This window comes from Talpa europaea (genome assembly GCF_964194135.1).
Source record: "Talpa europaea genome assembly, chromosome: 9".
NCBI lineage: Eukaryota > Metazoa > Chordata > Mammalia > Eulipotyphla > Talpidae > Talpa > Talpa europaea.
In genome coordinates this window covers 18409662-18432435 of record NC_140076.1, presented here as the reverse complement: position 1 = coordinate 18432435, position 22774 = coordinate 18409662, and the positions used below count along the sequence as shown (strand labels likewise).

Here is a 22774-nt window from a genome sequence, read left to right as displayed (position 1 = left end):
TTGAGCTTCCTAGCAGCCATAGCAATAAGGGGAGGATAGATCTGTACTATATCTCATTAGAAAATCAAAAACCACAGGAAGGGCTTTCTTTCAGGGGCAATATAGAGGGTTTCAGGGGCAATATAGTTGGCAATATAGAGGGTTGGTGGGCAGCCTTTAAGAAGGCATAATAGACATGTTGTCCATGTAGCTACTTCAGCAGAGGGGTAAAGGGCCCAGAAAAGGGGCATGGCAGGGTGGAAGAAGTAAATTCAGAACAGGATATGTTAGCTCTGTTGATAGATAGATAGATAGATAGATAGATAGATAGATAGATAGATAGTGAAGAGGATGAAGGAGAAAGTTCTCAATACAAGGTCCAGTAAATTCTGAACATGACTGGGAATGAAATGGATAGATGCGAGGATGCAGATGAATATAGGCGCCTCTCCTGGGACATAGCCCAGGCAGTCAGCAAACATTCATTGACCCCTACTATGTGCAGGCCTTTTCTAGGTAATGGGGAACTAGTGGGCACCAAAACATACTTGTTCCCTGTCTTCATGGCACTTACAGTCCAGTGGGGAAAAACACATTAAGCAGTGAGGTGAGCACTCTGGAGGCCCCACCCCGCTTGGTTCTGAAGTGTTTTTCTCTCCCTGCAGCTTGGTTCTGGGCCAGTGATCCACCTCCTGGGGGCTCTCCTGCACGGCCAGGCCAACGGGCCCCAGCCTCCAAAACTGGAAGCTCTGGAGGACATGATGGAGGTTAGCTCAACCTCACCTGCCAAGAGGCCCAGAAGGAAGAAAAGGTCCAGGGCTCAGGGCCCCACTGGGTGCCAGGTGCGGAACACAGATGGTTTTGCCTAATCCTGCAGAGAGAGGTGCCTTCACACCCCGTTCAGAGATGTCATTGCACCCAGAGAGGTGGAGTGATATAAAAGTCACAGCCCTGCCTGGGTGGCTGGCCAGGTTCTGTGTGTGCTCTTTCTCCCAGCTCCTGAGTTTTGGAGCTGGGCTGAAGGAGGGTGCAGCTGGGCCCCCAGGGGATCTGGAGAAAAAGCAGCCTCAGCCTTTGTTCTTAAAGGGGCAGGACACCTGCCCCAGGTCCTCTAGGGGCTCCCTTCTGAAGGGCTAACATGGGGCCCTGGGGGCCACTCGACCCTTTCTACCATCTGAATTGTTCCTTGCCCTGGAGGACCCCATCTTCTCCACATCCTCTTTCTCTTCCAGGAGGGGGTGTCTGTTCAGGAGGCCGGCGCTGAGTGTCCAGGGGTGAGAGCCTTGGCCTTCTTGGCTGGAGCCCGGTGAAGGGGAATGTGGAGGTAGGGAGGTGAGGGGCAGGCAGTGTCCTGAACCCAGATGCACCGCTTCAGTTCTCCCCCCAACCCCCACAGTGCAACCCAGAGGAGGTTGAAGATGAGGCTGGTGAACAAGACCAGGATACAGGTGAGGGCCATGGAGGGGACCTCTCAGCAGCTGCGTGCTCCAGGGACTGCTGGAGACTAGAGGGGTTCATGCTCAGCTCCTGGCCCACTGCCTACTAGGACTCTTCTCCCCCACCCCAATTTCCTATAACCCCTCCCCAAAGGGGTGGGGCTGCTGACTGTGCCTCAGCTCAAAGACCAACGTCCAGACAGCCTAGGCCCTGAGGGCGGGACCCCTCCCTGTCTGCCTAAGCCCATCAGCATCGATTTGCCCCCTCCCCTTGCCTCTGGGCATCCCTGGAAACCCGGACTCTCTTTCCCCACAGCTCAGCTTTGGCCCCAGCATGAGAAGCTACCCTGGGATGTCGTGGTACGGGGCACTGTGGTCCGTGCCATGCAGGAGGTGCTGTGGAGTCGGTAAGGCCTTTCTCCCCTAACTTCTCCAACACCTTGATGGGCTGTCCTCCCCGATCGCCACCTCCAGGGCCCTGCCGGTACTGAGGGCCTCTGGGTGTATGACTGACTCCTTAGCGAGGCGGCCACGCACCCACACAGGAGAGAGTGGAGCGCTGAAGCGTGAACTCAGGTCTCCGGCTCCAAGGCTGTGCTTGCCCACTGAGCTGCTGCAGCCCTCGGCCTCTGCTCAGGTTCTCCCACAGCAAATGCTTCCGGACACAGTGAGACTGCTGGACCCATCTCAGATCTGAGCCCAGAGAGGGCAGGACTTGGCAGAGGCCGCACAGCACAAGGCAGTGACAGATTCAGGGTTACCACTAGGGCGAGGGCCCATCCCCTACTCTGAGGCCAGGCTTTCTCCACTCCACACGTCCCCTGTCCACTGGCTACGGGCAGCACATGGGCTGGACAGTTAGTCACCAGTCGTGTGGCCTTGGGCAAGCCCCATATCTCCTCTGAACCCTAGCCTCTCCGTCTGCAGATGGAGAGCAGTAACATTTCTTCCTCACAGAGCTGGGGTGAGAAGAAATAGGCCCATGTAGAAAAATAACCCAAAGAGACACTGGAGTTGGCCTGGATTCTGCTCCCCATTCATATCTCTCCCGCTCAGGCTGACTGCCTGGATGACCTCACAGGCTGGGTCCTGGCTCTGCCTCTGTGCCCGCAGCCTCCGGGAGCTCCCAGACGTGGTGCTGAGCCAGGAGGCAGTGGAGGGCATCGCTGCTGGCATCGAGGCAGCCCTCTTCGACCTGACACAGACTACCAACGGCCGCTACAAAACCAAGTACCGCAGCCTGCTGTTCAACCTGCGTGACCCCAGAAACCCAGTGAGTAGAGCTCTGGGCTGGGCCAGACACCCCCCCACTTGTTGGGGTGGGGGGCTCTGGTTGTGCAGAGCCCTGCTCTGTCCCTGCAGGACCTGTTTCTCAAAGTGGTTCATGGAGCTGTCACCCCCTACTGCCTGGTGCGGATGAACTCCATCCAGCTAGCCCCCCAGGAGCTGGCCCGCTGGCGGGACCAGGAGGAGAAAAGGGTGAGCTTTCCTCAGCAAAATCAGGAGAGGGGACAGGCTGTGCAGGAGAGGGAGTGTGGAGGGGGTGGCCCATGGAGGGAGCAGGGACGCACACAGGCAGAGAGCAGAGTGTGGGGAAGGTATACTGGAGCAGATGAAACCAAGACAGAAAGAGCAGGCAAATAGGGAGCGCCAGAGAGAACTAGGAAAAGAGGCAGAATGAAAGGTGATGGGAGGAGGCTGGGCAGAGAGGAGGCAGCCCTGAGGGGTTCTGGTCTTCCACTTGCTTTTCTTTTTTTTTAAAACATTCATTTTATGTATTTATGCATGTAAGAACTGGGGTCTAGGCCAGAGATGCAGGGAGGGGGCAGTGAGTGCGGAGCAGAACAGGTGGATCTACTGAAATACACTCTGAGCGGAGCAGCGGGCGAGACAGGAGAGGTCTGCTGCACCTGTGGGCTAGCTGCCTGGCCAAGGATGGAACTCGAGAACTCAGGCCATAGCAGTGATAGCGCTGAGACTTAATTAACCCCTAGGCCACCAGGGAGGGCCCCACCTGCTTTTTTTCCTATGGAACTGGGCTGTGTAGGGGGAGTGGGCAGGGAGGCTGGGCCAGAGTCCAGAGTCCAGGAGTGCCATCCACCACCCAAGGGGGATAGACCCCTGAGGTGCCTCTCTTCCCATCGCAACTTCAGAAGCCCAGGAAAAGACTGAGAGAGGAATCCCTGTGCCTGTGGGCCTCTCCCTGGGAATTGCTTTCTGGCAACTGCTCAGGGGCAGGGGAGGTGGGCACTGAGCGGGCTTTGGGGGTATTTTCCTAGTAGTTGGTGATGACCCAGAGAGGGAGGGAGTAGGGCCCATGGGAGGGGGTGGGGCACCAAGGCCCTTGTTCTGGAAGACACTGGGCTGATTAGAAGAACAGCTGGTGTTAATAACTTAATTCACAGTTCCTTAGGTGGCTCCATCCACTACTGGCCAAGTACTTGTGCGGGCCAGGAAGCAGGACCAGCTACATCATTTGTGGGGCCAGTGCAGCATGAAAATTTTCAGCAACTATTAAGAATTTCAAGATAAGACAGCAGTGAGCAGGGCCTTCCAAGCCCTCCTCTGCAGCACACAGAGCCCCGCCCATGCAGCTGGGCCTGCAGGAAGGATAGGAGTGCGGTCTCGGGTCCGTTAGAAAGGGAGAGGTGGGTTTTCAGGAAACATTTAGGATAGGATGATATTGATCGACATAAGAGTCACAAATAGCATTTGCCATGAGCCAGGCTGCAGGCAGACTGTTTGATGGAGGCTCTTAATTCTGAGAGGAGAGACAAACCGAGCCTCCATGCAGGGTCGTGCTGCTCCAGACCACACTGCTTTGTGGGTCTTTAGGAACAGCCAGCCCAGCGCTCCAGAGCCTTCCCTCTTCCCACTACACCTTGCTCTTTCCAGGACAGAGGCTGGGGTGCAGTCAGAGGCAAGTTTGACTTGTGAATGAAGTTCAGGGCAGCTTCCTGGAGGAGGCAGAGCTTGCGTTGGAGGAATGAGTGGAATGTGAGGAGGTAGGGCTGGGGGTTGAGGGTTTTCCAGGTGAGAGGAATGACAAAAGCAGAAGTGTGGAGGCCTGTGGGCATGGGGCAGCCTCACGAGAGGAAAGAGCTCTTGGGGTCATGGTGTCCAGGGCGCCCCAGACCTGGCTGAATTGGGGCTGCTCCACCCTGCCAGGGCCTGGAGATAATTGAGCAGCAACAGAAGGAGGCATGCAAGCTCCCGGCTTCCAAACTGACCCACAAGGGTGAAGTGGAGATCCTGCGGGACACGGACCAGACGCTGACGCTGGAGAACCTGGTGGTAAGTGGGCGCCTGACCCCGAGCCGACGGGGCCCCTGCCAGGGTCCTGCTCCTCCCCTCACTGGCTGTGTGGCTGTGGGCGAGTTGCATGATGATGCTGAGTCCCATGCTCTTCACTGTAAAGCGGGTCATGATCGTTACCACACGGGGTTGGGGTGGGCACAGGGCATGGTTGACGACTGGGACGACAGCACCTCTGTAGGCCCATCTCCATGCTGCTCCCCTGCTCTTAGCCTGCCCTAAGTTGTCCCGTGCAAGTGGCAGTGAGTCCTGCCACCTCAGTTTCCCCCAACCTCGGACTTTCTGACCAGGTCTCTGGCTGGGAAGTCACCTCGTTGCAGGTGGTGACTTTTTTGGATATGAGAAGCAGAGATCTGTTCTATTCCCTGGAAAGGCTTGGGGGAGCCCAGAGCAGCATGCAGAGGCCTTCTGGAAATTGTCTGGGACCTGGAAGGACTGACCAGAGTCTAGGTCTCCTCTTTTCACTAGGGGATCTGCCAAGAGGCCGGGGGTATCACGTCCTTCTGGCCTTTTCCTCCCAGTTGGTTTCTCCACTGTGCATGTGGCTCACATGGGGCAGGTTGGCTGTCTCCTGCACCCCTCGGAACCCCCTCAGCTACGCTCACATTGGGTATCAGCTGTATGTCCAGGAGAGCAGGGGCGGGCCCTGGAGCCATGTTCCCTGAGAAAATCCTTGCTGCCCCCACAACCAATGTCCAGGCCAACAAACAGGAGAATGGCTGTTCTTAGGCCTCCCTGGTGGCGCAAAGGGTTAAGTACCACACTATGAAGCAATCTGCATGAGTTTTTTCAGCATGAGTTCGATCCCCAGGCAGCCAGGGAGCAACCCACATGGCGCAGCAGACCTCTCCTGTCTCACCCGCTGCTCCCCTCAGCAGTGTATTTCAGTAGATCTGCCTATTCTGCTCCCCACTCTAGTGAATCCTCTCATCCCGCACACCTCTGTATTCCCTGGAAGAGTTGAATGTGAGTGCAGGAGGTAGAACTGTAAAGACCTAGAGGAAGCCCTGGCCCAAAAGAGGACGAGAGAGAGGGTGGCAGGCAGAGTAGGAGGGGGTTTAGCACACGGCAACCTTCACTCTGTGCTGATCACCTACTGTGTGCCCCTGTGCCAACCCTGCCTCCTTCAGACCCCACAACATGAGGCCCATTTCCTGGCAGGAATCTGAGGCCACAGTGGCTCAGTTGGCCGAGGGGGGCTGGGATTTGAACCAGCTGTCTGATGGAAGCTGTGCCTTGCCACTGCCCTGGTCGGGCTTCGGAGGCAAGAAAGGAGTGCCCAAATCTTAAATCTTCCTGAGGCAATGTTTGTTTTGTGTCTGAAGCTATTTCTATTTTAAGGGGGGGAAGGTGATTCGACAGTGGACCTCAGGAATCTTAAAGATGTTCATTCTCCATGATTCTGCTTCTGAGAACTTGTCAGAGGGAAATAACTGAAAGCTTAGGAGAATGGTTGAGCACCAGGAGGATGCCCTTGGTCCTGGTTACTAGTGGAAGCCCAGGACAGTTGGCCTCTCGCTGCAGAGGGGATAGGCCTGCTGCTTCCGTGCAGTCACGCGCCGTAGCGACAGCTGGGCCAGGGGGGCGGCCCGCCCGCGGCGGTCCTCATGTGCAGCCTGGGTGTGGGTAGGCCCTCCCATCCACGTTTGTGTGATTTCATTCTGTGACGCACTCACAACAACAAAATTGCCTGATGCCATATTCCTCGGAGGGTATCCCCACGATGAGGGGACACGTGACTGGAATGTCTGCAGGGACCGTGTTAGAAACATGGCAGATGCCTCTGCTGCGTATGCTTCGTGTGTGAAATGAGGCTAGAAGGGTGGCCTTTCGGTCCCAGCTGTTTTAGTAAAGAACCCCCCCTCCCCAAGCCCTGTGTGCAGAAAAACTACCTCAAAGAACACCCAGAAGATCAGCAGTGGTGGGGCGAGGGGTGGTATGTTTTAATTTCCAAATTTTCTATATTTTACAAATTTTCTTTAATGAGTTCATTGTAGTTTTGTAATAAAAGAATAGATTATTTGGGCAAATATAACCACGTCCCTGCATCCCTGAGGCTTCCTTCTCATGGAAGGCTGCTGACGTTCCCAGCTGCCCTCCTACCGCACCCCTCTCTCCTGTGCCTCAGGGACTCATGGTGTCCATGGACTGCAGCCCGCCGGCCCTGCCTGCCCCATCAAAGCCCACCACGGAGCACGAGGAAACCACGGAGCAGCATGACCCCAACTGTCGCATCTGCATGGGTGGGAGGGAGACACGGGAGGGGGCTGGTGGTGGGCAGGCTGGGGCTGAGCATGGGGGTTCAGCTGTAATGGAGATTCATGGCCTGGGAAGAAGGTGGTAGGGTGGGGGTTCCTGTGCCCCAGGTCACCTTGAAAAGAACCAGGTTCAAACTGTGGCTCCAAAGCCCCAGGCTGGCCCCAGCCTACCCGCCCGCACCTGTTTCAGCTCCTGTTCCTGCTCTTTGCAGACTGGAAGCCGGTGCGTAAACAGTCAGGCGCCTTCAAAGCCACCAGCAGGATGGGGGACGACATCTTCCAGAGAGTCCCAAGCCCAACCCCTGTGTCAACTCCAGAAGGGCCCCAAATCAGTGAGAAACCTCCCACAGAGCCCCCAGACAGGTGTGGGGGATGTGGGCCAGGGAGGTGGGCAGCCCAGCAGGGTGGTGGGGGAGGTTACCCACTGGGGCAGTGAATGTGATTTAGACTTTTTAAATGTGGCTTTGCACAAATTCTGCCACTTCTTTGTGCCTCTGTTTCCCCATATGTGCAGTGGATCTAATGATCCCAGCCTGCTGGTCACCTCTGCTGCACAAGACCATGCTTGGGCCAGGGGTCCAGCCACCAAAGTGGGGTCACAGAACCTTCTCTGAGGAGTGAGAAGATGCTGCGGGCCACCCTAATGACCCGATCTACCTGTTTCCCTGCCCCTCCCTCTAGGCTCCAGATGCTCACTGGACCCACCAAGGCCCTCCCTAGCCAGCCACCCTGGGAAGGGGCTGTGGACATGTTCTCCATCAAGAGGTTCCGGGCCAAGGCCCAGCTGGTCTCAGGACACAGCTGTCAGCTCATAAGGGTATCCCTGGTCTGTTGCAGGGGCTCCCTCACACACTGACCAGTCCAGGCAGCTACTCAACCCTCATTCATTCTTTTACTCGTTCTAAAACAAGTCATTGGCACCCCCTGTGTGCCTGGCCCTGTGGGGGCATATGGGCAAATGAAATGCCAACCCCACTCCTGCAGAGACACACATGGGTGAAGGACTCTTATAATCCAAGACATAAAACAGGAAGGACCTAAGAGAGGAGCCTGTGCCTACCTAGCCCAGAGGAGGGGTTTAGGAGTGATTGTTGAGTGACTGAATGATCAGCTAAAGTGTTGGATATAGGTGGAAGGTTAGAGGAGGGGGCATGGGCTTCTGAGGAGTTATAGGAGATTGGGTGGGAGATACTATAGGCCTCCAGGGGCAGTGTGGGCTCCTGAGAAGCCACTGACCTTTCTGAGGTCCTGTCTGCTCATCCTCTTGGCTGTAGCCTATCCCGGGGCTTCCAGGGGTCTGGTGCTGAGTCTCCCCTAGGTGGGTGGACAGCTCTGGGGCTGACTGGTATCCTCCCTGCCCACAGGCCCTGCCGGAGGTGATCCGCTCAGCAGGCTGCATCCCCTCCAACACTGTCTGGGAGCTTCTGGCCAGCATCTGCCCAGCCCAGGCCAAGGTAACCAGCTGTGTTTGGGCTCCACCTTTTCTCCCAGCACTGACTCTCAGTTCTTTGCTCCCCCTCGCTCCACCTTTGGAGCAGAGGCCTGGTGTGGGATATCAGGGTCTGGTTCCCACTGTGAAGTCACTGTTTCCTCCTTTGAAAATGGGGAGATACTTCCTCACATGATTCTCTGCAATTTAGATGTGACCAGCAAGTGTTGGCAGGAGCAAAGCATGGCAGCTTCTAAAGCTTCCCCCTTCTTGTACCTGCAGGATGTGTGTGTGCTCAGGCTGTGCCCACAGGGACCTCGGGATACCCAGAACTGCCGCCTGCTCTACTCCTACCTCAACAACAAGCAGTGCCATGGCCTGGCAGCTGTGCAGCAGGTCGGGGTGGTGCTGCTGCCCCTGCCTGCCTTTCAGCCCCTGCCCAGCAGACTGCGCCCTCTTGGAGGTCCAGGTGAGTGTCCAGTGCCCACCCCTGACCCTGCCTCCCCTCGGTCAGTGACCAGACTGGGCATTGTTGACACAGTTGACCTGTGTCTCAGTGGAGGCAGGCTGTCTCAGAAGCGAACACTTGAGGTGGGCAAATGTGACAGTCATAGCTCATACTCATACATTACTTTGTGATGTCCATTCATGTAGTCCTTGAAATAACCCTGCAGAATGGTACTATAAGTTTTTTCCTTTCATCGATAAGGAAACTGAGGCAGGAAGAAGGTAGTGGCTTGTCCAAAGTCACAAAGCCAGACAGTTGCAGAGCCAGGTTTCATACCCAGGCCACAAGGCCCCAGACACTGGGCTCCTCACCATCACACTGTGCTCGCTCTCCAATTAGGCACATTGAGGGAAACTCTAGGGACAGCCATATTTGACCCAGACGTAGCAGGAGAGAAGGACCCACAAACACTTGACTGGCAGCATCTCTGAGGAGAGGAAGGAGTGTTTCCAGCACAGTTCTGCCGGGCCAGGCTTGGCCTTTGCATATGGTCACGCCCTTGGTGCATGGCTCCAGGAAAGCACCTGGGAGTGGGCTGGGTTTGGGGGGATTCTGGTGGTGGTCGGTACCCATTCTCAAGCAGAGCTCTGGACCTTCCATGCCTCTATGTTCTGGGGACTAGACTCTGAATCTGTAGTCCTGAGGTTAAGCCATCTATGCCTGTGAACTCTCCTGCACTGAGAGCAACTATTTCAAGCAGGTTCAGCTTCCCTTGCCTTTCCCAGCATCACATGGGCCCCCATATTACTGCTAGAAAGCTCTTGCAGTCTAATCTCCTGTGCAGGCAGAATGTGGCTTCTGGGGGGCTCTCTGTTCTCTCCTGCCAGGCCTTTGGTCTCTCCCCCCTTTTCCCCAGGTCTGGATGTCACTCACTCGAGCTTGTTGCTGGCTGTGCTGCTCCCCAAGGCGGGGCTTCCAGGCACAGCAGAGTTCAGCTCCTTGCAGGGGAAGGTTCGCAAGACGGTTTCCTTCAACAAGAAAGTGGAGATGAGATGCTACCAGCCTGAGGCCAGGAGGCCAGCTGTGACCCTGAAGGGTGCCCTTCCCCCAGGGGATGCCCTGCAGCAGGGTCAGGACAAAGGCAGCCTGGCTCCAAGGGGAATTTGTACATGGCAGAGGCCTCCCAGAGGCAGGGGGAGTCTGTGGGGAGAGCCTCAGACCTGGCAGGGTCCTGGGAGAGGGCAGTGGCCCCACAAACCAGGCGGGTGTCAGTCCTGGCATCCCTATTCAGGAGCATCACCTGGCCATCCCCAAAGCCATGGCCAGCACCTCCACAGGGCTTTCTGTCCCCACCAAGCCCTCCTCCAGCATCTTGAGTCCCTGGTGGCCCTGAGTCACCAGCTCCAAGCCTCACTGAGGTCCCCAGGCCAAGAGCTCATTCCTCCACCATCTGCAGCATCTGTTCAACCCCAGACCCCTATAGACCCTGGAATTCTTGGCTTCCTCTCCCAGCCCCGTACAGCTCCAGAGCCCTCCAGCCAAGACCTTTACTCTTTCTTGGGCCCTACAGATGGAGCTGGCTCCAACTGTCCTCTTCCTAGAGATACCTGACTCTCTTTACCCAACAAGAGAGGGTTTCAGTGCCCTCACAAGTCCTGAACCCTGAGCTGTTCCAGGGACAGAGACAGGGGCAGAGGAAGAGAAAGATTACCTCACCCCACCTGTTGAGTGCTGTTTGTGCTGTTTGAGTTTCCTGTTCTGTGGTCTGCTTGGTGTTGATTTTGGTTTAATAAAGAATTTGGTGAAGCTGGAGACTGCTTCTGGCTAGTCTGGAGAGACCCTGAACCTGTCAGGTGTGGGTTGGGGTGGGTGTGTCTGAGTTTCTGGGCACAGATGTGGCAGAGCTAAAGAGATGGAGGGAGCAACCTTGTCAGTTGCTTGCCTGAGGTCCTGAGCCATCACTGTGCCCAGGGCCATTGCCATGATGGCTTCTGGGAGCGTTTTGCAAGTATTCTAAACTAAGAGGAGGGGGTGATGGGAGAGAAGGCAGTACTGGGCTTGCGGCGAAGTGGGGAGAGATTTATTTATAGACACCTAGAGATTGTTGGGGAGAAAGAGGAGAACAAGTTGCAATACATTTTTCAATTACCAAGATTTATTCCTTTGGACAGTGGGGTATACTTCAAATTCTCTCTGTGTGTGTGCGCGTGTGCACACATCTGTGAAGGTCTCTATGTCATGTATCTATGAGCATGTGTGTGTCTGATTGCATGTCTGTGTGTGCAACACTTGAGGAAGTTGGGCGTGTCATATAATAGAACTTTTTTTTTTTAAAGATTTATTGATTTTATTTATACGAGAGCTGGGGTATAGGCCAGATGCATGGGAGGGTGAGAGGATTCACCAGAGACAGAGTGGGGAACAGAACAGGCAGACTGACGAAATACACTGCTGAGGAGAGCAGCGGGCGAAATAGTAGAGGTCTGTCGTGCCATGTGGGACCCTAGCTGGCCGGCCGGCTGGGATCGAACCGGTGCTGCAGAGGCTATGGACAGCTTCACAGCGCTACGCTCAACCACCTGCGCCACCAGGGGAGGGGCCCATAGAACTTCTTTATGTGCCTCTTGCCAGCATTCAGAGACTGGAGCTGGAGAAAGCCAAGGATCCTCACCTTGGGGGTGAGCATTCAGGGTGGGGTTGGAGGCTGGTGTTAGGGCAGATGGTGCAGCTTTTCCTGACGTCAGGATGAGCTCCTAAGTGCATCTCAGCTTAGGGTGTACTTCAGGAGAACTGAGTAGGGGACTGACCCAGGAATTAGCTGCTCTGTGGCAATAACCCAGCACAGGGAAGCAGGGCCTGGCTTGGAGGAGGGAACTTCTAGCCAGGTCCCCTCCTTTGCGTGTATCCTCTGTCCCCCTTCTCAAAGTCTACTTTGACCGGAGGCACCCTGGATTCTACTGCACTGGGAAGGGTGGGCCGCTGGTGGTTTGGGGGAGTCCGTCTTCTCCCACAAGCGCTGCTGCTGCTGCCCTACCCGCTGCCGACAGCAGAGGGGGCCCTCGGCCTTGGGATGGAGGTCGGGGCTGGAGGCTGAGCTGCGAGCCGGACGAGGTGTGGGAATTTAGCCGAGCAGAGGTGGACAGAGGACTGGACAGATGAACCAGGGGAGGGGAGACTCCTTTTGGGAATGTTTCTGGCCGCAAGGGGCTTGTGAGTGCCACGGGCTCCTTGCTATATGTAAATAACTCAAATTACCCTGCAAGCCTACAGCTGCATTCTTGACCCGGCGACTTCGCTGGTTTTCCTAACGCAGTTGGGGTGGATGTGGGGGCATGGCTGAGCACCCCTGCCTCCAGGCCCAAGCTCCCTCCCAGGGAAACCAGAGCGCGCTTGCTGCCTCCCGGGGAACGCAGGCAAGAGCAGGCGCTCTGCTCTGGGCTGTGACTTCCTTTCAGAGCTCCACTTTTCTCCTCGGTAAACCTCCCCTCTGTGTGCGGCCTTCGGTCATCTTGTCTCTGAGGGTAGGGAGGGACCCCGAAATCATGCAGCCTGCTTTCAGGTTCGAGGCTGGACACTACCTCCACCCACCTCTGGCGGTTCCCCACCGCCCCTTTTTGCCTCTTTGGCAGAGGCGGCGAGCGGCGTGGATTAGTCGAGCTGTTGCTAGGGGGCGTGACTGGCGGTTGCTAGTCTGGAGGGACGTTGCTAAGCAACGCTGGGCGGGGCTCGCGTCGCCGGAGGCGGAGTCTCCAGGAACCCGAAGGCTTCGGAGCTCCCCTCGCTTTTAGTGGATTGCGCCCCATGACGTTGGTCTCCCCGCGACTTTCTCCGGGTCTCAGCTCCCCCCGGGCTGGACACAGTCTCGGGGGGCCTCTAGGTTCGCAGCCTGGGCGACCCGGAGATCCTGTGGGTTCAGGAGCCAGGAACCCTGGGCCTTTGTACACGTGTCTGTGAGCTTCCGCGGTGGGAGGGGAGGGGGTCGCCCTGGGGTTTCCATGGCAACCGTCCCGTGTCACCCCTTTGCTCCCAAAGGTTTGAGTGGTTGCTTGTAGAAATTTACATATATCTACATGTCATTAACATAGAGGCTGGGCCGGAACTTGTTTGGGCAACTGTCCCTGGACAGTTCCCTGAGCTGCTCCTCCCGCTGCTGGGCACGTGGGCTGCGCATGCGTGAGGTTCTGCTGATCGATAGTCCCAGCTCGGGGGTGGGTGAGCTGTAATAGGGACCATTGGTTCCCTAGTGGGCTTATTGGATCAGAGCATGACTCCTCCAGGTATCCCTGACCAAAGACACCTTCCCTTGGCTGTGTGGCATTTAGTTCCCCTCTCTATGGCTCGGTTACCTTCTCTGTGAATAGGGATAGTCACCCCTAATTCATCAGGTTATGGGAGGGTTCAGTGAGATGCCACTTTACATATATTTATTGCTGCTTCTGGCTCACAGTTCACACTCAATGGTAGCAGCCCTCCCCACTCCCCAGATCAGTTTCTCTCAAGAATTAACCAAAGCAAATTCACTTATTTTGCAGCATGACATGACAACTAAACACCAGCTATAACTTCAGGTCTTGGGGCACATGGATGGGAGGCACAGAGTCAGAACTGTGCCTGTTTTTCTTTGTTGGAGCTTGGAGGCCAGGTTGGTGAAGCATGGACCCTACCCCCAGGACACCCCCACTTCAGCCCCGGAGCACATCCTTTTATCCAGGTTTTTCTCAGGTCTTTTGAGAAACCTTGCATTTCTGTCTCAGAGGCACTGGAACTTGAGGTGGCTGCAGCACCACTGGCTGAGGCTGGGACACCTAAAGACCAGAACTTAGAAGGAGGTGACCAAGAAATTACCCTCCAGGACTGAGATGCGTAGATGGAGCAGGGTCCAGCAGGAGGCTGAGGGCAGGAACTTCCTAGACAGCACATTTCTGAACCTTTGCCAGAGAGGACTGGGAGACCCTGGTTGTACCCCCTTGTAGGCTTCAGTGTCTCCATCGTGTACAATTAGGGTTCCTCTGCTGTGACTTGGGGAGGGGGAGGCAAAATCAGCTCAGTATGTTCCCACTGCCGTGTAGCAGTGCCCGGGGGACTTGGGTGCCCTGTTGTCAGGGCTGTGTAATTAGAGGCTGACAGTGAGACCCCTTGGAGGTGGGATGGAGCACCAGGACTCCTCCTGAGAGTTCTTGCTCTTGTCCAGTTCCAAATAGCCTCTTCAAAAGCTGGAAAGCCCTTCCTGGCCTCACTTCATCTTCCTGCTCTGGCAGAAGCACCTTCTCCTTGCCCTTCTCTCTCTAGGTGAGTCTGCAACTTTAACAATCTTCAGAGCATGGGCTGGAGGGGAGGCAGAGCAGGTACCCAAGGAAGAGAAGCAGTTCTACTCTGTGTTGGTATCTTAGTCTCAATTAGCTCCAGAGAATTAAAATAAATGAGGTTGGATTCTGTCTTGGGTAAAGGAAGGTTGTTGGTGACGGAGAAGGAGTGTGGGAGCTAGATTCTGATTGGTTGGTTGACTTTCTGGAGAGGTAGGATTATGTGGGGGCCATACCCTGCAGTTGTCACTCTGACCGCTGTATGCAGGACTGCTGTCTTCCCGGGATGGCGGCTGGCCAACTCCTTCCTGCTAGCCACCTGTGCTCCACAGGTAAGGGTTCCGGGGACAGGCTGAGAGTCTGGCAGCGCCCGGCTGGCCTGCCTATGTCCTACTCTGGGGGCCAATTAAGTCTCCAGTCCTAGCCGTGCCGATTAACAGTTAATAAGGCAGCAAACACCTGCAGCTATGGAGGCGAATTAAGAGCAACAGTCGGCATAATACACAACCCGATAAGTGAGCAATTAACAACCGGAGAAAGATTAATAGAAGCAATTACATCCTACTTGGAGCTCTGTAAATACGACTGTCAGTGGCTGGAGATTTAGTCCAGTCCCGCCTGGCCCCACCCAGGGCCACAGCCTCTGCCAGGAGGGAAGCCAGCCCAGTCAGGCTGTGGATTCAGGACCACCAAGCCATAGACACACCACTGATGCAAATATGTGTAAATATACACATAGACATATACAGACATTCTCAGAGCAACGGTCTACAGAAGGGAGTCACACAGATACACAAATCCCCCACTATCATCCAATCTCACATTCACACAAATGGCTATACACAGCTACACATAGGTCTTGCCAGAAATACACAAACACATGGAAAAATATACACAATATTAAAGGCTCTCTTCCCTGTTTTATGTCACAGACTGCCAGGGCCACGTCGACACTCACACTGGACACATTTGGACATGTAGACACACAGCTACATCATCACAGCATCCCTTATACTTATGGCATCGGCCTCATTTGGTGCCTACCTTGCAAAGGGTGGTCCATCGTGGGCGAGAGTCAGTGCAGCGTGTTGGATTGGAACTGGAGTGAGGGTGGAAAGGCACAGAATGTATGAACACATACGCTGCAAACTGCATGCATGTGCATCTAAGCATGTGTGTCCTTGCAAGAATGTATTTTACCAATTTGTGAGCATGTCCCTGTGTACAAACACATGTTTACATGCATCTGTGTGCCTTCTCACATGTCAGGCATGTACGCATTCACACATCATTATGTCTGCTGGGTATGTGTCCATGTACTTGTGTCCAGAGGACCTGTGATGCCACATGTGGGTTTCTGGTTCATGTGGGGTGCTGTGCCAGTGTTGGGGTTGTGTGACTGTACTTCAGAGTGGCTTTATGTGTGTGCTCTCTCTGGTCCACTGCAGATGAAGGGAGTCTGTCTGGGATGCTTCTTGGAGAGCCTGGAAGTTCTGATGATGCCTGAAACTAGGGAACAGGGCTCCAGGACAGTGGCGAGCCCTCTAGGACTGACTTGGCGTCCCCCAAAGGGTCTTCCCTCTAATAGAACTCAGCCTTGCCCAGGCCTCACCCAGGTAGGAGAGAAACAGCAGTTTCTTAAGAAATGGACCTGGAGGTTAATTTCTCCTGATGGAAAGCTAGCCAGGAATTTGCTGAGAAAGGGCACCTTCCTCTCAAGACTGCAACTCCAGTTTCCCCTGGACCTGAGCCCTCCTGCTTCTGCCTCCAACGCTGAAATTCCCATGGAAACACCCAGACTCAAGACCTACGCATGTAGCCACAGTCTGAGGAATTCCCGTCTTGCAGAGAAACCCCAGGCCACAAGGATACAATCACGCAGACACACAAACATAGACGGTTATGAATATAGACATTATAATCCTACTCATAGTCACACCCAGACCTAGCTGCCCACATATGGCCCCACCACACACACAGAGAATCATGTATATACCATTTCTTGTGCACATCCCTGCACTCCACAGGCCCACACACCCATCACCAAGAAGTGCCAAGCCTGAGGGTCCAGAGTGGAGCCTTGCGACGGGTCCCCTCACCTCCCCCAACACTAGTTGGACCAGATGGCGGAGGCCTTCAGGCCCCAGGAGAGCTCTCCATCACCGCTAACCCGCCAGCTGACAAGCGGGAGCAGTGAGGCCTGGCTTTGTCAGAGGGCACAAGGGTGTAAATAAGGAGGCAATGAGACTCACCAATGTCCCCCCACCCTGGACTGACATGAAACCTGCCCCAGGCCCTCCCTTTGTCAGGCAGAGAGGAGGTTCTGAGCAGACATACACAGACAGATTCACAGGGTACACCCATAGACACTCAGACTTCTGAAGGACCGAGACACGGGTGGGCCCAGGTGCCCTCTCCACAGGCATGACCCACTCACCCAAGCCAGGACTCGCCTTGCAGAGAGGGCCTGGTCAGACCCCCCACCCACCTCCACCTCCCACCATCTCATGAAAACAGACAGACAACAGCCATGAGGTTCAGGGAAACAGATCTGAGGGACCCACAAAACCAACGCATCTGGCTGTCAGTCTGTCCCTCTATCAATCAGTCAATCCAGGCTCTGTTTGACTTCTCTTCATTCCATCTTTGTTTTTCATTCATTTGTTTGTTTCCTCATTCATATAACCAATGAGGACATTAACCAAAGCAGTATATTCAGGCTAGTGACCTGGCTGCCCTCCTGGCATCTGGGCATTCTGACCTGGGAGTATAGTAGCTGGAGAGGGAGAAAAGAGAGTCTGGCCTCTGAGGAAGCTGGGAGGGGGTGAAGGGGTTTTCCCATCCCTTCCTTCTTCCTCTATCTTTCAAAGTGAAAGAAAAGGTGCTTCTGCAGCTGGAAGGAAAAAAGCCAAATCCCAGGATAATAGATAATAATAGCTAACACTTACATGCGCTTACTCTGTGCCAGGCACTGTTCTAAGTGCTTTACATGAATTAACTCAGTTCATCCTTGTAACAACTCTGTGAGGCAGGTACTATTATTAACCCCACTTAGGAGCTCAGGGAGGTTAAGTGACTTGCCCAGGGTCAAACAGCTTGTCAGAGCCACCCCAATGTTTAAAGAGCCTCGGGCAAGAATATAAAAGGAGGTCCCTAGCTTTCCACCCATCTCCCTTCTACTAGATCCCTGGGCTCCATCTGGCAGCATGAGGGGCCTTGTCTGCAAGCCCGTAGATGCCTCAACACTTGAGGCCCTGCTTGGTCCACACTCCTGGCAAATGGCCACCCTTCTGCCACCCTTTGGGCTAGAGGAGAAAGGATGTGGGGAAGAGGCCACTCAGGCCCTGGCAGCTGGTTTAGGGCTGTTGGGACAGGGAATTCTGGGCCCCGGAGTTCGGATATGATCTAGAAGGAGATTGGAAATCTAGGTGGGCACAACCCTGTGGGTCCATGAACCTTCAAATTCTTCATTCCTTGCAGAAGAGGGTCAAAGTGGGGTTATTTCAAGTGGGGACCCAGGGCAGGGGACATCCAGGAGAGGACCAGTGGGGGCTACAGGAGTCACGTGGCTGACAGGAGGGACTGAGTTTTACTTCATCCCTGTCCCGCTCACTCCCCCACTCTGCTCTTACTTGATTTAGGCCATCCCTATTAATGGAAGTGCTCTATGTCCAGGTCATTTTGAGTGTGGGGATAGGGGGAGGAGGGGCTCTCAAGATGACTTGATTCTCAATCTTGTCACCCCTCCCACCCCATTCCTATTACATTCCCACCCCTTCTGCACCAGGGATTAAGGAAAGTGGAGGTTCCTGGTATTGGATGGGGACTGGCAATGTCAATACATGCGGTCCCCTGACTCTGTTTTCCCAGGCTTCAGGATTCCTGCTTTGTCTCCAGAGGCTTTTTCACACAATTACCCAGGCCGGGAATTTCATCTCTGGTGCCAGCCAGGCCCTTGTTATGCAAATATAGGCAAATGAGATGCAAACGAACAGTCCCAGATTAACAGAGAAATCCCCAGCAGCTGGAGGAGTCACCATAAAGTCAGCTCACTCAAGCTTCCCCTCAGCCCCCCTCTGCCAGTCTGTCCACCTGGGTCTGTCTAATCCCTCCCTGTCCTGCCACCAGTTTTCTGCCTCCCTCAGGAGTTATCTGCTCAGCTAAGGGAGGGTCTGGACAAGTGGGGGTGACATCGAGACCCTCTAACATCCTTTCAGCTTGAGATCTCTGCCCTGCCTCACTTTTAAGAGATTCAGGCAAGTGTGGGGTGATGAGTGGATCTGGGAGAAGGGGAACCTCTGTTTTACCCCTGTAGAAGAGGAATTTCACACACAGGCACAGAACTGAGGGTGAGATTAGCCCCCTGAGATGTGTACCCACATATGCTCATTAAGACACAAACCTCGCACACAGAACCATACAAATCTGCCCAAGTCCCCCACCCCTTCTTCCCCTGATGCACCATAAATTAAACCATACACACCACAGGCTTCAGAGGGAGGGCAGGCCGTGTCCTTGTTCCTGGGGCCTGGAGTGGAGGGTGGAGGATACTGTGGTAGAAGGACTCTGTGTGCACACACAGGGAGTGGAAGATCCTGCCCAGGACAGGACCCTGGGGAAGGAGGCTGAGCGCAAAGAAGCCTTGGCATGGGCAGTGCCCCTGGAATGCCCCCCCGCCCCACCCAGGGAGACTGAGGCTGGTGTCTATGCCCTCAGACATGGGGGGAGGGGTGGTAAGGGGGGTCAGTGAATGGGGGTGGGGGAGCCTGGCCCACTGGCTGGCCCATGCAGCCTGGGTCCAACTTCTAAAAATAAGAGTCGAGAATCTCAGCCCCTGGTTGGTTCTGCGGGAGCCTGTTGCCTTGGCAACCCCTTCTCAGAGGCCTCCCTCCTGGCTGCCCCATTTGGCTGCCGGTCCCAGTGCCAGTCCCCTCTGCTGGCCCCTCTGTCCTGTCTGCCTGGGGAGGGGGAGGGGGTATGGGACTGGGGGTGGAGCCATCAGAGCACCTTGGGGCCTCTGCTGAGCACAATGGCCTGAGTGTGAGACCTGCCTAGGGCTGACGGTGTCAGGGACTGTCTGATTGTGGGTGTGTGACTGTGTGTGCAACAGGCCTGTGTCTGACAGCCTGCATCAGGCTGTTCTGTGTACGTCTCTGCTGTGACTCGACTCAATCCCATGGGTGCTGTGCTCCTCTCTGTGGGTCCAGGCCCGTGTCATGACAGTGTGTCTGTGTCATCAAAGATGACTTAATTGCGGTCTTTCTGTCTCCTCCCTCCCAACGGCCTACCCAGGCTATAATCTGGGAGTACAGAGGCAGGGGGCTGCCCAGTAGCCAGAAGTCAGCTGTGGTGATGGCGCCAGGATCAGCTTCTTCCTGGGTCTGCAACCAAATATTCGATAGGCTCCAAATCTGCCCCTTTGGAGGAAATGGGTTTGAAAACCGCTCCCCAAACTGAGCAGACTAAACCTGAGTGGTGTACGTGCACATGTGTGTGTGCCCACGTGTGCTCTAGTCACCGTGAGAGCAGAGCTCCCTGCCCCGCCCGGCCTCCCCCTCCACTTAATCACCAAGTCCTGTCAAATCTCCTGGTAATCACTTCTCTAGCCAGCCCCTCCTCTTTCCCTCTCAGCCTCACTGCCCAGCCCAAGCCAACTCTCTCTCTCACCCTCAGGATGCAAGGGCCTCCTACTGGCTCTGCTGGTCTCTGGGTTCCACATCTTGCCTCTCTGTGTCTCCCACATCCCATCCCTGCTCCATTTGAGGCCTCCGTTGTCCTCCTGAAACACAGCCTGGATCCTGTTGCACCCCCTGCCTAGCGCCAACCACACTTACTTTGTCCTCAGGGCAAAGTGCCAGCCTGGTCTTCCAAGTCCCTTCTGGACTTTGTTCACTGGCCTGGGTTTACCTGCTGCCCCAGCCACACCAACTGCTAAGAGTTTCCAGAAGAGATTAGGACCCCTCTTGTCTTTGTGCCTTCACACATATTGTTTCCTAGGCTAGAACCAATCCTCCGTCCGTTGGATTAAATTTACTGGATTCAGCACAACCATCAATTCCACCAGGAAGCCTTCCCAGCCTGGGTTGGGAACCTGTGTTCTCACGACACCCTCAGCTGCCCCCACCCACACACATATTGGGTATATATATTTTTAAAGATTGATTTATTTATGTATAAGAACTGGGGTATAGGCCAGAGGTGCAGGGGGTGAAAGGATTCACCAGAACAGAGTAGGGAACAGAACAGGCAGACTGACCAAAATACACTGCTGAGGGGAGCAGCAGGCGAGGCAGGAGAGGTCTGCTGTGCCACCTGGTAATCTTCCTGGCCAGGGATCAAACTCATGCTGCAGAGGCTGCAGACAGCTTCGTAGGCTGCCACCAGGGAGACCCCATATTGGGTATACTTTTAATGACATTTTCCCCCAAAACCTGTGGACTATTTAGAAAAAAACTGGAAAATAGTAATTGAAAAAAAAAATCACCTAATCCCCTGTTTATTTCCTTTCTGACTTTTTTTTAACTTTATTTTTTATTTACTTATGCATACAAGAACTGGGGTGTAGGCCAGTGGTGTGGGGGAGGTGTGAGAGGATTCACCAGAGACAGAGTAGGGAGCAGAACGGGCAGATATACTCAAATACACTGCTGAGGGGAGCAGCAGGTGAAACAGGAGAGGTCCGCCATATGGGTTATCTCCCTGGCCAGGGATTGAACTCAGACCATTGCGGTGACTGCCTGATAGCGCTGAGTCTTAACCCCACCAGGGAGTCCCCTTTCTGACTTTTATTTATTTATTTTTTAAAAAATATTTATTTATTTATTTATACAAGAACTGGGGTATAGGCCAGATGCAAGGGAGGGTGAGAGAATTCACCAGAGACAGAGCAGGGAACAGAGCAGGCAGACTGATGAAATACACTGCTGAGGGGAGCAGCCGGCAAGACAGGAGAGGTCTGCCACGCCATGTGGGACCCTCGCTGGCTGACCGGGATCGAACCTGTGCTGCAGAGGCTGCGGACAGCTTCACGGCATGGCGCTCAACCGCCTGCGCTACCAGGGGAGGCCCCTGACTTTTCTTTAAATGAATTGATTATTTTCTTTATAAAATTAAGACTATCCAGTATATATAATTTTGTTTCCCTGGTCATTAGGTAATGAGTATTAGCCCAGGTTATTAAACATTCTTCAAGAACATGACTTTCAATGGTTATATAATATTCTTATGTGTGGGTATATCATTTTTTATTTAACCAACCCTCTATTGCCAGACATTTGTGTTGGTCGTGATTTTTCACAGTTAAACAGCAGCAATAAAGCATCCCATGCTTGGTTCTTTTTCAACATCTTTGTTTATTTCTTTAAGTGAGTTTCTCAAAGTATAGGTTAATAGGACCAACATATCTGTCGACTTTTAAAGTTCTTGGCATGTGACCGATGGCCTTCCATAAAAATTGTTCAAATTTACTCTTCCATCAGTGGAATCTGAGAGCACTCCCAGATTTCAATTCTCACCAACACTGGTGCTGTTTTAAAAAAGAAGAAAAAACCTGTATTAATTTCAGTAGGTAAAACTGCATTGTATTGTTGTTTTAATTTGCATGTCTTTGATTACTGGTGAGGATAAACCTTTGTGTCTCCTCTTTTGTGTTATACACAGATCACACTGAGCTATAATTATATTTTTACATCCCTCGCCAACCTCAGCTCTTGAGGACAGAGCCTGTTGGGATCCAATTCTCTATATCAAGAGCAGGGACAGAGCATGTGCTCCGAGTGTGGCTGGATGGAGCTGACATTCTGTCTTCCATCCCAGCTTTTACCTTGGGCAGCCCCAGAGTCAGGCTTAGCTCAGAGACTTGAACTGAAGCAAATCGCTTTGCCCTTCCGGGCCTCAGTTTCCTCGTGTGTTAAGCGCGCCTGAGTGGGGATTAAATGTGAAGAGTCATGTGAAGAGCTGTGGGCAGTAGCTGTTGTTTGAGGGCGGATCGGATCACCCTTCAGGAAGTTGGTTTGATGAGGGAGGAAGAAATGTTCAGGAAGAGTCAACGCCACCCCAAACCCCACCACGTTCCTGAGATAAAAAGGTACCTGGGCACCTCCTTGGTAGAGAGGAGGAACAGGGAGCTGGAGCTCAGAGCCAGGGATCTGAGTAAGACTGGGAAGGACCATGGCAGTGCAGAGGGCTGAGCTCAAGTCTAGCTGAGATGGGGTGTTGTGTCCTTGTTTAGATCTGAGGGGGAAGTGCTGACTCTTCACACCTGTCAGGGTTGTGTATTGGGTGCTGTTACCCAGATCGCTGAACAGAGAGGGAGAACACCCGGCTCTGGCAGCGCAGCATTTCTTCCCAAGAGTGGCTCGCGGCACAGGAAGCATGTTGGAGACAAACCCTGGCGGGCCCCTTACCCACTCTGGCTCAGGACATGTTCCAAGACAGATATCCACAATTTCTCTGCACATTACCAGCCTAATGATACTGTCATTTGGAGTCTGGAAATGAGGAGAAATTGGCTTTTTCTTGGTAATTAACGTGAGTGATGGGCCTTGAGGATGGAGTGGCAGCCCCCCAATTGAGAACCAAACTCCCAGGAAAGTCAGCTAGGTCAT

General features: G+C 54.1%; 1 protein-coding gene across 1 annotated transcript in view; it reads left to right on the top strand.

Moving 5' to 3' along the window:
- Positions 1-725: 725 nt before the first annotated feature.
- The window catches only part of SPOCD1 (SPOC domain containing 1), a gene marked incomplete at its 3' end in the record, with an annotated part of 35933 nt that continues 13884 nt past the window's right edge, over positions 726-22774 (top strand). The window contains exons 1-12 of the mRNA XM_084242255.1: positions 726-821; positions 1376-1427; positions 1732-1822; positions 2529-2688; positions 2778-2894; positions 4584-4709; positions 6859-6973; positions 7201-7351; positions 7670-7805; positions 8353-8442; positions 8700-8886; positions 9782-10381. Of these exons, the coding sequence (XP_084098381.1) occupies positions 738-821; positions 1376-1427; positions 1732-1822; positions 2529-2688; positions 2778-2894; positions 4584-4709; positions 6859-6973; positions 7201-7351; positions 7670-7805; positions 8353-8442; positions 8700-8886; positions 9782-10381 (1909 nt within the window). The 5' untranslated portion in view covers positions 726-737. The remainder of the gene's footprint in view (positions 822-1375; positions 1428-1731; positions 1823-2528; positions 2689-2777; positions 2895-4583; positions 4710-6858; positions 6974-7200; positions 7352-7669; positions 7806-8352; positions 8443-8699; positions 8887-9781; positions 10382-22774) is intronic.